Here is a 16,390-nt window from a genome sequence, read left to right on the forward strand (position 1 = left end):
CTTAATATTTCGCTTTTTGCGAATAATTTCAATATCGAACATTTCGTGATCGACAAAAACTGCCTATAAATCCATACTCCACCTCACACAGATAATCAAATAAATGCCCAAAGCCCCTGAAATGCCCTAATCCCTTCTCATATCATTGTTTCAATCTCGAATCCGCCGGGAAAAGGTCACTAATCCTGTTCTCATTCTGTTCCAGATTCGACTCCAGGGACAGGGACTTGGAGGAAGGCAAACATTGGGCGGACGATCAACTGCTCGGAGGTCGAGCACATTTTCGATTTCAAGACGATCCCGCGAAGCTGACATTAGACAGCGTGAGAGAAAGCGACGGGGGTGTGTACAGTTGTCGAGTTGACTTCAAGAAGTCCCCCACTAAACTTGTCAAAGTGAATGTCTCGATCATAAGTGAGTAAAAATTAATATTTTCTGTTGTTTTGAGGGAGGAGTTACAGTTTCATCTTCATTTTTTATTTCAACTCACCATACCAAAAAGTTGCATTTCATAACGAGTGATTTAATTCTTTTTGTTCACCCTTCAAGTTACTTGCTGCTAGACTAAACTACTAGCCTAGTCTGAACAAGGCTTCAGGCCAAGCCTGCCTCGAAAATTCGCTAATGCAAACGGGCATTGTACAAAGTGTATTCAAATAGCAAGATTTGTTTTAACTTAAGGTAGAACTAGTCAAAATAAAATGTTTCAGCAAAATTACCCATACAAAACTTTCAAAATGACAAAGTTGAAAATAAAAATACAAAATGACTACTGAAATATGTAGATCCTTATACAGACCCTAGACAATATTTTATCTGAATTATAGCAAGCAATGGAAAAAAACTGACTTGGTTTCGTTCAGGATATTGGCCTGTTAGGAATGAAAATGGAAATTTAGGATTGCCGAATTTTTCTCATTATTTAGTAACTTGAACGATTTTATGAAGTGGCTCATTTCGATACCAACCGACAGTAAAATACTTAAGACCAAGTGTAAAAAATAAAAATAGATTGAGCAAGAATGATCACGGCTAAATGGGTTGGCAATGGATACAATAATAAGGATTAATTCAGATGTATACAACCCGCCGATATGAATATCAAAAAGTGTTACGATCTGAATCGGAATAGCCAATTTTCCATCGTCAGGATTCCAAATGGAGTACGCTCCATCGAAGAAAAGCAGATGCTGACCATGACTTCGATATCATTTGACCTTCAATACTGGCAAGCGCTACTGAGTTCTACCGAGTAACACAGAGCACTACTGAGTACTATACAGTAACACAGAGCGTCATCCAGTATGAAACGATATCCGATTCAATCCCCTCCAGATAGGAACCCAGATGAAGACAATAGCATATGTCCCGTATTTTCTCTATTTCAGTACGCCGATTCGCTTTGAAAACAACATGTGCTATTGTCTGCGTCTGGGTTTCTATCTGGAGGGGATCGAATCGGATATCGTTTCATACTGAGTAGCCCTCTGTGTTACTGTATAGTACTCAGTAGTGCTCTGTGTTACTGGATAGTACTCAGAGTAGCGCTTGCCAGTTGCAAGGCCTCAACTGACTTATGGATCAGTTGCCTGGGGTTTCGCGGCAAAGAGCCATATCAAAAGAATTCAGGCCACTGAAAACAAGCTGCTACGATGTGCAATAGATGCACCTTGGTTTGTCAGGAATAGACAGATTTATAAGGACCTGAAATGGGAAACCATAACGGAATTCATGAACAGAAAAGCAGAGAAATTATTCGAAACATCGAAAAACCATCCGAATCAAGAACTCAGGAGACTAATGGACTACGATCCAGAGGAAGACAAAAGGAGAATACGAATTTACCGCAGGAGACCAAGAGATCAATTAAGAAGAGATTAAAATAAGAACATGAACTTATTGAAAAATCCAATAAAGTGTTATCCATTAGATAATAAACACATAAATCCATGCACGATAGTGCGCGAGAAGAAAACCTACTAAAAGATGAACGGTTTATAGGCAAATGCCCGGAACCAATATTCAAGAAGCAGTTAAGGGTTTTTAGTGGGTCTCGAGCTCAGGAGAGTGAGAATCCCCACACTTGTTCCCCCTCAGGAGAAAGTGGTTTGTCTGATTTGCAGTTTTCCCCCCTGCTACACCAAAAAAAAAACAGTATTGAATAAGAGTCCATCAATTCCAAACGTTCTCCATCGGAGAAGAAGCTATGTTGCTCTGATGAGGTCAAATGAGACCCAAATGATGGTTTTCTTCGATGAAGCCTACTCCATTTGGGGCCCTGACGATGGCAAATTTTCTAGTTCAATTCAGATCGTAACACTTGTTGATATTACATATCGGCGGGTGGTATACATCTGAATTAATCCTTATTATAAAAATAGAATGTTAGTTCAAAATGGTCTAAATTATTAACAAATTCTTCCACAATGATCATCACAATCTTATTCTTGTTTGAACCCTCCAACAATCGTTGTGAAAATGGGGTGAATTAGGGTAACAATAATAGCACTTCGTCAAAATAAGCACTTTCAATGAAATATCTGTATTTTCTATACTATTTCTACCCCAAATCGCCCTATATAACAATTTTTTCAAGTGACCTGATGCAAGTAATCAGCTAGACTCGCATGTACTGAACCATTCATTAGTCAGTTTATGTTTTATTTCATTCTTCCGATTCCAGAGTCACCTATCCCGTAGGTACTTGAAATTTGGTCGAAATTCTACAGATTGTAGCTCAGCCATTTTGAATATTTTATATGGACAATTTTTGGTGGAATGATTTGTTCTGATAACTCCAACCTTCTGTCAATAAAAAAGTCTCACCTTTGAAAACACCCTGTTAGACTCAATCTGATAGAAATATCCATTATAATCATCAAAATGACCGACTCATTTTTATTTCAGACGGTATGTTCATATGTAGTAATATGATGAAATTGAGAATGTGAATTTGTGTCCCCAGAAATTTAATCTCGGTCCTGTGAAATATGTGACATAACGAAAGGTTGACATTATTTCATGTGGTGCATTGACTACAAAAATGATTCAAAGTGGCGACCGGAATTTATCAGGGCACTAATTCTGATTTACGAGAACCCCGCGAAACTTAGTTTCCGCCCCATTTCTCATCTCGATCTCGTCCTATTTGTCGAATCGGGAACTCGACAGGACCTCGCGACGATTTAGAGAACGCTAGAAATGCATTCCAGAGTTTTCTCGCTGGCTTATACGGGCTCTTGGCTAATTTGTCGGAGAGGGGAAAAACAACGAGTGCAGGAACCCAATTAGGGTTTATCCCACCTCTGATGTCCTTACCTCATCGAGTTTGCGACTGCGGATATCATTTGGATTAAATTTATGTTGGACTCCCTTTCTTTCATTCTTGCTTTCACCATAATTCTTTGCGTCATTTCAAGACATGAATTTATTTTCAGTGTCTGCTGAAGCATTGTTTCCTCCATATTCCATAAATCATCTGGACAATTCTGATTACCTTCATGGTGAAAACACATCTAATAGTACTTTTCAAACTAGTTTTTCCATTGAATTGAAATGTTTGGAGTCAATCCTTAACACTGTTGAAAATGTGCGAGTCCGCGTGTTTGTTAGTCCTTATCTAATTCCAGCAATGGATGTCAGACTCTGATGGGGATTTCATTATGGTTTAGAGAATTTATTCGAGGATGATGTCGTCATTTCCTGTCATTTTTACATTATGAATGGATGAGGAATTATTCGCGAACAAAACGAGAATGAAAACGTTACTTTATAGAGTTTTATGGCTGACGCAGAGATAAAAAATGTCTCTCTTCAATTAGGTACTCAGAACTTCATGAAAATGTCCTCAATGTCATTCATCGAACCTTCGAAGATAACTCAAATAACAAGTTCTAACATTGTGAATTCGATTCGAAATAAGGTCTCCTTTTATTTTATTTGATCAGGTCGAAGGCGACCTTGATCTTCAGCGTTCATTCTGGATCTGGATGAAAATTGCAGCTACATTTGAAGCGAATATCTTGCAAAATTCGACAGGATGAAGAATCGAAAATTCAGGCTAGAAATTTGATCGAGCGTAGGGTATGAAATTATAATAGCAGGGGAATACGCCAACCATAGTGTAGACGGGCATTTTACAATAATTTATTGCACGATTGAAACCGAGGGTCAAAGAATAAATGTTAAGGAGAAAATTTTTGACCGTTTCAAAAGTTGCTGATTCTTGCCACCAAATGTACATTCATTAGAAATCAGGTGTTTTTTTATACAGGGCGAGTCTTTGACTTTTACGAACATTTTAACAGTAGATTCTTGAGGTAAAAAAAAAAACAATTTTTCCCTTACCATTTTTACCGAATGGGCTCGATTTGAAGGATACAGGCTGTTGAAAAACCATAAAACAATTTTATTTCCAGTTATATCTCACGAACGTTTTCATTGAATGAAATTTCAGAATAAGTTTTTCATTTATTTGATTAATATATCCCACGTCGTCTAGTTTTTTATTATGACTATATATTACATACCATAACAAAAAATACAAAAAATTCAAAGAACCCAATCCTTGAAACTAATATGAATAATATTTGAACGATTTGTAGAATAAAAGTATTCTCCATATTTTCCCGTATATTGAGCCATTTTCGAGTAATTTTATGTTCAAAAATTAGAAAGTATCTGTGTAATTTGAAAAATTGGATACTTTGGCTAAATACAACTATGATTGAAAGATCCACAGCTGTGTAGTGTCACAGAATTAGATAGTTATTCTGAAGGTAATTCTGTTTTTTCAGGGATGGCAGCGGAAAATATGGTATACGAAAAAAGTATTTCTTTTGGCCTCAAGAATCTACCGTTAAAATATTTGTACCAGTCAAAGTCTCAACCTGTATATCTGAATGTTTTTCTTTGCTCCACATTATTAAAATTATGTTGTTCTCGTTGGATGGCATGTAGCTGCATCAATTGAAGCATCATATTTCTTAGATTTTTCTATTCATCAAGTTCTGAAATTCGAGCGGTTAAAGAAAACGCATTTTTCGGCAAACTTGCGCCGGTCAACTGATAATTTCGCATCGAATCATTCAATTACTCAAGAGGCTTAATGATTGATGAATAACAAATCAGACAAAATCTTTCTCAGGATTATTTTTCCTCAAGAACCAATATGTTGAAAACCAGATTCAGGCTTTTTTATTATCAAATGCGACACTCCCGTATATATCTCTCTGGTTGCCAAATTGTACAACCCATGTCCGAATAACAAATGTAAAGTTTTGGCACAAGAAATTCCGATAACATACAACGCGCAGTTTTGGTTTCTGTCCCTTTCTCGATTTGCATACAGTAATGAGACTTTTAAATCGCTGCTTCTTGACGTAAACGTAATGCACATGTCGTATATTCCGGAACGCTGAGGAATTCCATTTCCATCGCGCCAATATTTATTTTCCCAACCGTCCTTCAACTTCAAACTTTATTTAAATCCGAATGCTGCAAGTCTGGAAGCGAATGATAATACATTTTTTGGTGTGATCCACTCGTGATAGTCCCAGATAATCATGTTTTATAGGGCGAATTTAGATATGTATACGGAATGCAGTTGAATGCGAACTCTTCCACTTCTTCGTATTGGAGAAAGTTAGTCATTTTGAATTTTGATGAGTGATTGTACGGTCCGATAATTCTAGCTACCTTTTCGTTAGGAAAAGACCTCTGAGCTTCATAAAAACCCAAAATATCAATTAATGCCCGGTTTCTGAGCCCGTCCGTCCAATAACCATCACTAGTTATTCGTTCCAAAACTTCAACGAACGGATTAGCGTTGGTACGTTTTTGTGATTTTCTGAGGTCACCTTCACTGTTTTGACTACTGTCAATGAGATTATAGGTGGATTTATAGAGATTAATCCATCATGTGTCCTTTCCCTAATCCTTTCATCACTACTAAAAATCCCAAACACTAGTACTAGTAGATAGCGATCTACAAAAGTAAGGTTAAAAACGCCATAGTCGACTGGTTAACTTGAACCAAGGTTATTGCGGACCTCAGCAACTGAAATGTGCGCCATATTTTGTCTGTAATATTCTGTGACCAATACGTGTATTTCGTTCAATTTCAATAAAATGATGAGTATTGATTTGACGGTATCGATACTTTATGCAATCCATTATTAAATTTAAAAACTGAATTACATAATATATGATTTTTACTAATTGGAGTTGAAGTTGGAATCAAGTAGTATTCTTTTGTCATATTTTTGATGCATTCGAGAATTATTGATTATTCTGATATATACGCCATTGGCTTTTATGTAACAATATCTATTATAAACAGGTTCCATTTTTTTTTCATATTATATAGGGCCTTAGAAATAATAGCATCTCCGAAAGTGAATATTTTCGTTTTGGCCTTGTTTTTCAAGAACAAATGAAGTTAGACTAAAATTAGAATTAATGGCTTTGAAAGTTTTACAAAAAAGTTTTACAGGGTCGGGAAAACCGCATGTCTCTATATTCAATAATAGCTTAGATATGGTGCAGTAGGACACAATGTATAGGCTAACCCAAATTGCTTGATTTTGGCTATATCTGGTGATTCTAGACTAGATAGTTAAAACCTTTGAAATGGGTCATGGTCTCGATCTTCGTAAAAATTCCATAACTGGACCGTTTTACGATATTTTCTTTTGTCTTGAAAATTTTAAAAATTTTTAATATTTTATCGATTTCGAAAACGTACCGTTACTTCTTTATTTTCGAATTTCATTGGAAATGAAACGATACTATATTCAACGTTTTTCATCTCTTGTACTATAAGGGTGGAAAAAAAACAACTTTGTTATTTTAAATATATATATTGCTTTCAGGTCTAATATCATCATATATTACTTTCTTACTCAAGACAAAATCAACATTTTAGGAAAATTTGCATTTTTGATAAAATTCTATGAAACTATTGACCACAAAATTGTCCACTACCATCTCTCTCCATCTCTATGATACGAATTGAAACTTTCCGTTCATATAAGTTTAAACTTATATCGATAGATCAATAGTGATGGGCTATTCAATAGACATAATGAACACTAATGGTCATACCAAAATCAAAATATTTGTAGACAAATAAACAGGCAAGGACGGTTTGGATTCAATGTATGGCTTGAAATTGTGAGCGGAAGATTTCTGGGACCTAAAATATAAAGAAAATTTGGATACCCGGGCTTATTTGAATATATCAGAGAATTTTGTTGAGGAGTATATTGACAATATTCCTCTGAGTGAATAGAGGTTGCTTTCTTATCAGCAGGAAGCGCACCTGCCCATAATTCGCAATATGAAATAAAATCAAATTGAATAGGTCATTCGAGAATCAGTGGATGGAAACGCATAGTCCTATTGCTTGACCAGCAAGATCACCAGACCGCAATCCTTTAGATTTCTTCGTGTGGGGATATGTTAAAAATAAAATTTTCAAGACCCCAGTCAGTAATAGGGCTGATTTAGAGCAGAGAGTCAGGAACGCCGTCAGAGACATTTCCCCAATTATGCTGTTGAATTCGGTGAATTCAGTTAAAAAAAGGAGAATTTGTTTACAGACTCATGGAACTCAATTTGAGAACTTCATATAAGTTATATTAAAATTTATCATAGAAATTCTGTTCGATATTTATTCCAATTGAGTGTAACATGAATTACATGATTTTATTGAAGTTATAGGTGTTTCAGCTAACAAATGAAATTATATGAACGGAAAGTTCCAATTCGTTTCATAGAGATGGAGATTTACTGGGAGTGGACAATAGTTTCATAGACTTCTATCAAATATAAAAGTTTTACTAAAATGGTGATTTTGCCTTGAGTAAGAAAATTTTATATCGACATATATATGCTTTTGAAAAGCTAATTTTTTTGAGTGATATGAGGCCAAAAAACAATGCATTCGTATTTAAAATAACGGAGTTGTTTATTTTTCCCTCAGTACAAGAGATGAAAAAAGTTGAATATAGTATCGTATTTCCAATGAAAAAAATGTCTGTAGAAAGTTTTTACCGTTTTCAGATATTTTCGTAAATAAAGAATTTACGGCACATTTTCGAAATCGTCAAAATATCAAAATTTGGTCATATCTTCAAGTCAAATAAAGATATCGTGAAACGGTTTTCAGTTATGAACTTTTCACGAAAATCGAGCCCAGGACTCCTTTCAACGTTTAGTACTAGGAACACCCAAAATCAAGTAATTTGGCATACCCTGTACATAATATACAGGTTGTCCCGGAAAATGTGGGAAATCTCTCGGATTCAGATAGAACATAAAAATGAAGAAGACAAGTTCCCATAATTTTTTTTTCCTAGCGGCCCTCCCTACGAAGATACAACCTCCTAAATGACGCCACTGGAAATCCATTTTAGTGGAATACGTTTCAAACTACTCAATATATGATTCATCAGACACACTCATGGAGTTTTTCGTTCAAATTGAAAGTATGGAGCTATTCAGTACCCTCCAACAACTGAAATATGTACTCACCACCCGACATAGTAATTGTGCATGTTTCATTGACTCTGACCTGATGATGGCCTAGTGCCGAAATCGATAGTCAAAGAATATAATTATAAAAACAAGTGTGTCTTCCCTTACCAATTAATTAATGATACTCAATATAATTTGATGAAAATTTGATATGATTAATAGTAGTAAGGACCTCTTATATCACCGCACTCAAATTTCAATTAGCTTGTTCAGTTTACCAGGGGCGGACTGGGTTGTACATTTTAATGCTTACATTTTTAACACCCTGTATGATGAGGTGCTAAAAAAACAGATTTTGATACCTTGAACATTAAGCTAAAGAAAAAGAATTCTTGTTCAGTGTCGATAAAATGAACCGTTTTCGAAAAAAAAAATAATGAAAGAAGTAAGTAATTTCTAATTTCTATTAAAAATAACATGAAGTCTAGTTTTTTGTCTGCAAAGAAGTGTGATACCAAAGTTATTGAAGGAACAAAAAAGTTTTATTTTGTTACGTAATTCTTTCATTATTTTTTTTTTCGAAAACGGTTCATTTTATCGACACTGAACAAGAGTACCTTTTCTTCAGCTATCTTCGTAGGGAGGGCCGCTAGGAAAAAAAATTATGGGAAATTGTCATCTTATTTTTTTATGTTCTATCTGAATCCGAGAGATTTCCCACATTTTCCGGGACACCCTGTATATCGAATTTCATTGGACACCTGGGTAATTATACGTAATTCACATGTTTGTTGATAAATCATCAATCGAAATCCCAGTCACAGGGCACCATTTAGGTTTCCCGTTCTTCGAATGGACAAATCTAAAAAATAGAAGACCTACACTGAACTTTATTCATCATGATTTATTCCTAATGAAATTTACACAATGTGAACGATTGCACGATAATAAATGCTTTACCGGAGTGGGTCGTCATATTTCTCCTTACTTCCCAAACAATGTGGCGTCCCTAGAAACTGCTTCACATTTCTACACATGTTATCATTTATTCAACACGCCTCAGTCGAGATTACAAAGGACCCGAAATCCGGGACAGAAAATTTATATGAGCCAATTAAACAAGCCCTAAATTCGGTCCGGAAAGCATTTCAACGAATTCGCAAGAAGTCCTCATTCGGACTTGGCCGATAATTTCCAGCGAGGCGAATTCGATCTTTCCGGAGATTACATCTGTTCCTGACCCGGCAGTTAATCTCAGGAATGGCCATCTTATGACAAGTCATGAATTATTTGTGCAACCGTGGACAGCGCTTACCTCGCGCAGCCATAGTCTATATACATCGTCTTGTACCTCGAATGAAATATGTACGTGGGATCAATACCTTTATTCGACCAGACCCAACGAAGGTCTCTTTCAGCTCATTATAATGCCTCATCCCTCACATTCAGTCGTGGAATACTCGATTGCATTTTCCACCCCCGTTGCTTTATTTTTTCTTTTTAGTATCGTCCTCTTTGTATTAGGGGATGAAAAAAAAATAATGGACATAATATTTAGCGTAGAATGCAGCCTGCTCCTTTAAATATAGTCTAAATACTTTGCCATGTTGTAAGAAGTTGTGTGCTAACGACCTCAATAGTGAATAGATTGGTTTAATGGGATTGAGGACTAAGTAATCAAAGAGGGTTTGGCAAGTTGCTAGCGTTTCGATCATGTTTTTGGTCTATTTTTGGGTATACGAAAGCGATACAATTGGAGAGTTCAATTCCGGTATGAAATTCTACGTTAAGAAAAGTTTTTTCAAACAAACAGGGTGAGTGTTCGACTCGTACAAATATTTTAATACTAGATTACTGAGTTCAGAAGAAGCACTTTTTTCCTATACCATTTTTACTATTCGGATAAAAAGATATAACCATGTAAAGTTATAAGTTTCCATAATTAGCTGTGCCACCCCTGGAAGTACAAAATTACCTTCAGAATAACTAGCTTAATATGTGACACTACACATCTGTGGATATTTTAAACAAAGTTGTATTCAGCCAAAATACCCAAATTTTTCAAGTTCTTCATATTTCCAAAGAAAATATGAAGAACACTTTTATTTTACAAAACGTTCAAATATTCATTAGATAACGTTCACCTCAGTTTCAAGAGTTGGGTTCTTTGAATTTTTGGTTTGGTACGTAATGGTCATAATGAGAAAACTGTGATATCGTGGGTGATCTTGTGATCGATCATCAAATGAAAGAAAAACTGTAGGTATTCCGAAATTCATTTCATTCGATTAAACCGTTTGTGAGATTGGTAACATTGGTTTATATTTACATCAGCCGGTGGCATCTGTCTGAATTATCCGATTCAGTTATGTTTAATTAATCTCAGTTTTATTCTTGCCTCAGTGTAATTCGTGAAAAATCGATATCTATTTTGTTTGAGAATTGGATTGGTACTTACAACTTTCTGATGTTATATACAAAATCCCTGACATAGTAGTGAGAAGACAAATAATGGAGGTCAAATAAAGCAATGCATTTCAGCAATAATCGCAGAGATCTCAATTCTAACTCAAACAAGAGATAATACCCAGGAAACACACCTTGGTTTAGTATACGTCTAATATTCATCCTGATGGTATATTTTTCGTTTTGGTCTATCACAGTACAAGTATTTTACGTCTATATTATACCATTTTTTCTGTAGTAGGTTTATAAAACGTCCTTTAGCGTTAGCTTTATATACCACACTATATGTTTTTTGCTTATCAATAGTTTTTTCAAGAACTGAAGATTATTTTTTGTTTATATACTTCAATTATTTTGAACTCTTCGTCATATTCATCAGTTATTAACGAAGTCTACAAGATCTCCGAATTATACGTCGAATATATTGTACTTTTCGACGTACTTCCTGCACCTATATTAAACGAATATGTGATAGGTTTTTGAAATGTCTATAAGTGGCAGTTATATATACATAATGAGATCTATTTTGTCTCCCAGTTGTGTTTTTACGATTGGAACAATATGCATCCTACAATATATATCGCTTATTTCCCAGCTTTAATGATTTTTCATAATTTATAAACTAGGTCTATAATGTTCCACAAATTATACGACTATAAGTCGTACATATTTCAACCTACCTTCCTACTCCATGAACTTAGGTATATTAAACGGACATATGGTAGGTTTTCAATCTGTCTATTAGCGAATTTTTTTAACACTCATCATTGAGGTCTACACTGGACAAATATATGAAAGGTTGAAAAAGCGATTGAGCTTATATAAGTGCTTTAATTGTTTGAACTGATTTCACTAGGTAGCTAATTAATCAGCTCACTCACACTCACAACTTAATCTTTTTCCATAAAAATCACAATTTAAATGATAGCTGTATATGCATGGTTGAGCCGTGGCAGGAATAATTTATATGTATAACATTCATACTAGATATTCTTGAATAGAGGGTACAACCATAGGTGCAATAAATGGAAAAAAAATATATATATATACATTGAACGAAAAAAATGCATATTTGCATATTTATCTATAGTTTCCTCGCCAAATGGAGTTTAATTTATTCGGATTGATGGTCGTCAACCAATTAAAAGCAAAGATATTACACATATAATATCTTTGATTAAAAGTCCCCCAATTCGACAATTCACAGCGTTGTCACATGAAATGAAATAATGTCCTGTTCCTGTCCATTCAAACATCAAAGATTCTGCTGTCTATACTTGTGATCTGGAAAACTGAATGAGCCCTTGAGATGAGACCCATTCACTTGATATAATTGTAGTTGTAGTCTACTAGTTCTAATTCAAACAAGCCTAGCAGATTTATGAGAATGTTCAAGATCTACTACATTTTTAATAGCCTGGCAACGTTGGTGCCATGTTTACGTAGGCAGAGGATTGAAGATCTACGCAGGCCCGACCTGCCAATAGGCAATTAGTTATCGTTACAATACACGCATGTGGCAGTCACGGCCGTGTTTCTATGCTATGCTATGCGGCATGCGCTGTTCGTAGTTCGTTCTCCTTGTCGTCCATCTTGAAATAGTTTCGTAAGCTATGTGTGTTTACTGTGTTTGTTTTGTCTGGAGAAAAATAATTGTACTTTGTCATGAGTGATTGAAATGGATTCTGATTCAATATAGTGATGGACATGTTTAAACATCTGCTAAAAAACAAAATGACATAACCGATTTTGAAGAAAGCTCTCCACTTTCAAGTCTACTAATATGATGAAAAAGATATTTGGTATGTTTTTTTCGACATGTTTCTTTCTCCTAAAACTAACTGGAATAACATTTTACAGATGCCGTAGTGCTGATGTGGGTACAGATTGAAGCAAACTAAAAATATAGGAATAGACCATTATATTTATTTAAAGAGGTGTGCTCAATGTATATACCTAAATTTTGAAAACTACTATTTTATTATTTTCTGAATAAATTGGTTTGAGGCCTAAATAGTTTAACATTTAGTTTTACTGAAATCCGATTGACACTACGTTATGCCTTATTCGAAACTATGAAAAGGATAAGTATGGAAGAGGGTAAGATTGTTATAATAAATGTTGAAGATTGACTATATTCAGAACAGAACAACAAACAAGCCTAATGTTCATTCATACGATATTCGACAATATAAACGATGATCCGAAAGTGCATTTATTGTTATTTTAATTTATTATATTCGAAATCATCGATCAAAACATATTAATGCAATTTCGGATCATCGTATCGACGGATATCGTATACATGAACAGTGATCTAACTTTCTTCAGAGACGTCTATTACTGATACTTAATTGTAGTACAAAATACGATTATTAAACGTCTATTTTTGGTAAATTGAAGTCGTTGAAATATAGTCTATAATATATGAGTTGTAAACGTTTATAGACCACTGGTTTTCGACGTAATTTCTGAATTACTTAAGTAGTCTAAAAGACATATATGAAATACGAGTATCAGACGTATATGAAATACGAGTAGGAGACGTATATCCAGGATTGATTTTATACGTCTACCACGCGGACATTTGTCCTTCTTATTTTGGTCTAATGAAACCGTATTTATACGTCGGAATAAGTTGACTTATATATGTTTAATAAACGAAAGGTGGTTTCCTGGGTAACACTGCTTTGAATCGCCTACTTTAGACTGAATACAGCTTGTTACTATTTATTTCGAAAATTAAAGGTATGGAAAGATACCCAATGACAAATCGATATACGACTACAAATCCACAATAATAAAAATAAATAAAAAAATAATAATTAGCATGTGAATTCATTCATACCTCATTTGTCTCGAGTTCAATTGCAAAATGATGTCAGCACGTGTCATCCACCAGTAGAATGCATAGCTACAACTCCTTTCTTGTGTTTTGTTAGTTATTCAATCTTTCGTTAGAAATAGTGGTAATGGTATAAATTTAATCTGTTAGTATTATTAACGTCCAGTTTCATAATCAAATCTAAAGTCCTTTAAGCTTGAAGATTTCTTTGGTGTTAATTTTAGTAGGGTGAAAAAAAGCTTTCAAATTGAATGAACTTAGAGTTTGATTATGAGAGAAGCCTAAAGGAATTTTTCTTGTTTTTTTTTTTTATAGCATGGGGAATCTGCGACCGTGAAAACACGGGGCTCTATCTCTCGCCCAGAGGAACCCATTTCTAGGGAACACTGTGGGGTTACTCACTCTCCTGAGTTCGCGACCCACTAAACCTAACCTGCTTTACATTGGTTCCGGGTATTTGCCTATAAACCATTTATCCCTTAATCGGTTTAATTTTTCTTGTAGAACGTCTGTGCGCAATTTATCAGGAAACTTGAACCAGTAGACATAGGCGGAAATAAACATGTTTCGCGAGGGGGGGCACCCCTTAGGGAGGTCTGAGGTGACCGCTCCCGAGGTTGATATGTTAGGTGGATAAGATGTCTGAAAATTCTTTAAATGTCTAAAACCAACGAAAAAGCTCCAGAATATCTGTTTTTTGTCGCTGTTTTTCCTCTTTTGGCTTCTTTTCTACCTTCTTTCTCGCCTATTTTTTTTCTTCGCCCTTTCCTCAACCTTTTCCTCTTTTTTCTGTGGGGAACCGTGGACATATGGGGGCACGGCCCCCCCTATTTCCGCCTAATCCCCCCAATTTCCCAGAATTTACTGGCAGTTAATTTGACAATTTCGGAGTGTTGCAAGAGGAAACTGTTGATTCTAGCAATAATTTCAGATATGAAAATCAGTTGCTTTTAAGATTCATTGCAACAACCTAACAATTAACACGTCGGTCCTGTATCGAACGTCCGACAACAGCCTCCTCGACCTCCAGAAGATGCTATCTGATGTGTACCAGCTCGAAATAACTGACACAAGAAGGCGTTCAAGTTAATTTAATTATACACTAGAGAGAAAGACTAATTAAATTTGTCTGAAAATACTGGAAACAAACGATTATTCTTGAGCATCAATCATTCCGGTTTGTCTTGTTGTTACACATTCACCAAATAATTATTAAACAGTCGCTGCATAAGATATATTTATATGGTAGGTACGAAGGAACTCTGATACGAAGTCACCGACTGTAGACGATTTGCGTGTCGAATGGTTATTTTTTATTGGGTTTCGTGTTAATTCACACTGAAATGCGGACGAAAAGATTGCGCATAATTTTTCAGTATAAAGATTTGGTGGGATTTCATAACTTGCAATCAATCTTGTAATTCGTGCTCACAAAGATTGGTAGAAAAAAATCTGTGATTGAATCCAAACGCGAATCAAAAGGAAGAATGAATGAGAATACTTTTGAGCTCAGGTCTCGGCTTTTCTTCTACGTTCATTTGGATATACAGGGTAAGTCTTTGACTCGTACAAATATTAACACCAACAGTAGATTATGGAGGTCAAAAGAAACACTTCTTTCATTAACCAGTGTTTCTGATTCGGCCCTTATAAAGAGATATAGCCTTTTTAAGTTTTCATGATGAGCTGCGCCACCCCTGTAAAGAGAAAATTACCTTCAGAATAACTAGCTAAATCTGTGACTCTACACATCTGTGGATCTTTTTAACAGAGTTGTATTAGGCCAAAGTACCCAATTTTTTAAATTTCACAAATACTTTTTAATTTTTGAACATCAAATTACTCGAAAACGGCTCATGATATGAGAAAATAAAAGGAACACTTTTATTTTAAAAAACGTTCAATTATTCATTAGATAGCGTCCAACTCAGTTTCAAGAGTTGGGTTCTTTGAATTTTTGGTACGTAATGGTCAGAAAACTGGAAGACGTTAGTGATATCTTGTGGCCAAAAAAGGTTAATCAAATAAATGAAAAACTATATTCCGATTTTTCAACAGCCTGTATCTCTTAAACCGAGCAGATTCGGAAAGAATATTGAAGGAAAAATGTGAATCTACTGTTGAAATATTTGTAGGAGTCAAAGACTCACCCTGTATATTACGTCTATTTTGAATGGCATACAATGAAAAATATTGAACTGAATTTGATTTTTGTCGCATATTACGAAACGTGGGGATAGCATTTATGGTGTCGGTTTTCAGTACGTCCACTGCAATCGTAATATACCAATTCCACTCAGTTGTCGTCGTTACTGTATTTTTAGATTTACTGCAGCTTTAGATTTTTCTGCGAGTGAACCTATGTGTTTGAAATGTGTAATATCGTCAATTCCTATGACATTATCGGCACGCATCGAAATATCGAAATGCTGACGGATATTTTTCAATTTAACATTTCTTGACTTCACGAAATATTTGAAGATAAAATTAATTATTATACTACAGTTACCATTATAGCTTCATCAAATTTGAGCACATATCTTTAAACTTTATTAAATTTTCTACAGAAATTCTTATCTCGTAGCAAATTATACCGTTTCC

At 35.0% G+C, this 16,390-nt stretch overlaps 1 protein-coding gene across 3 annotated transcripts in view; it reads left to right on the plus strand.

The window, feature by feature from the left end:
• The window catches only part of LOC123306664 (nephrin-like), a 721,736-nt gene that overhangs the window by 379,624 nt on the left and 325,722 nt on the right, over window positions 1–16,390 (plus strand). For all 3 annotated transcript variants that reach the window (XM_044888766.1, XM_044888768.1, XM_044888767.1), the window contains one exon: window positions 206–414. In XM_044888766.1, the coding sequence (XP_044744701.1) occupies window positions 206–414 (209 nt within the window). The remainder of the gene's footprint in view (window positions 1–205; window positions 415–16,390) is intronic.

Source organism: Coccinella septempunctata, chromosome 2 (genome assembly GCF_907165205.1).
Source record: "Coccinella septempunctata chromosome 2, icCocSept1.1, whole genome shotgun sequence".
Taxonomy (NCBI): domain Eukaryota; kingdom Metazoa; phylum Arthropoda; class Insecta; order Coleoptera; family Coccinellidae; genus Coccinella; species Coccinella septempunctata.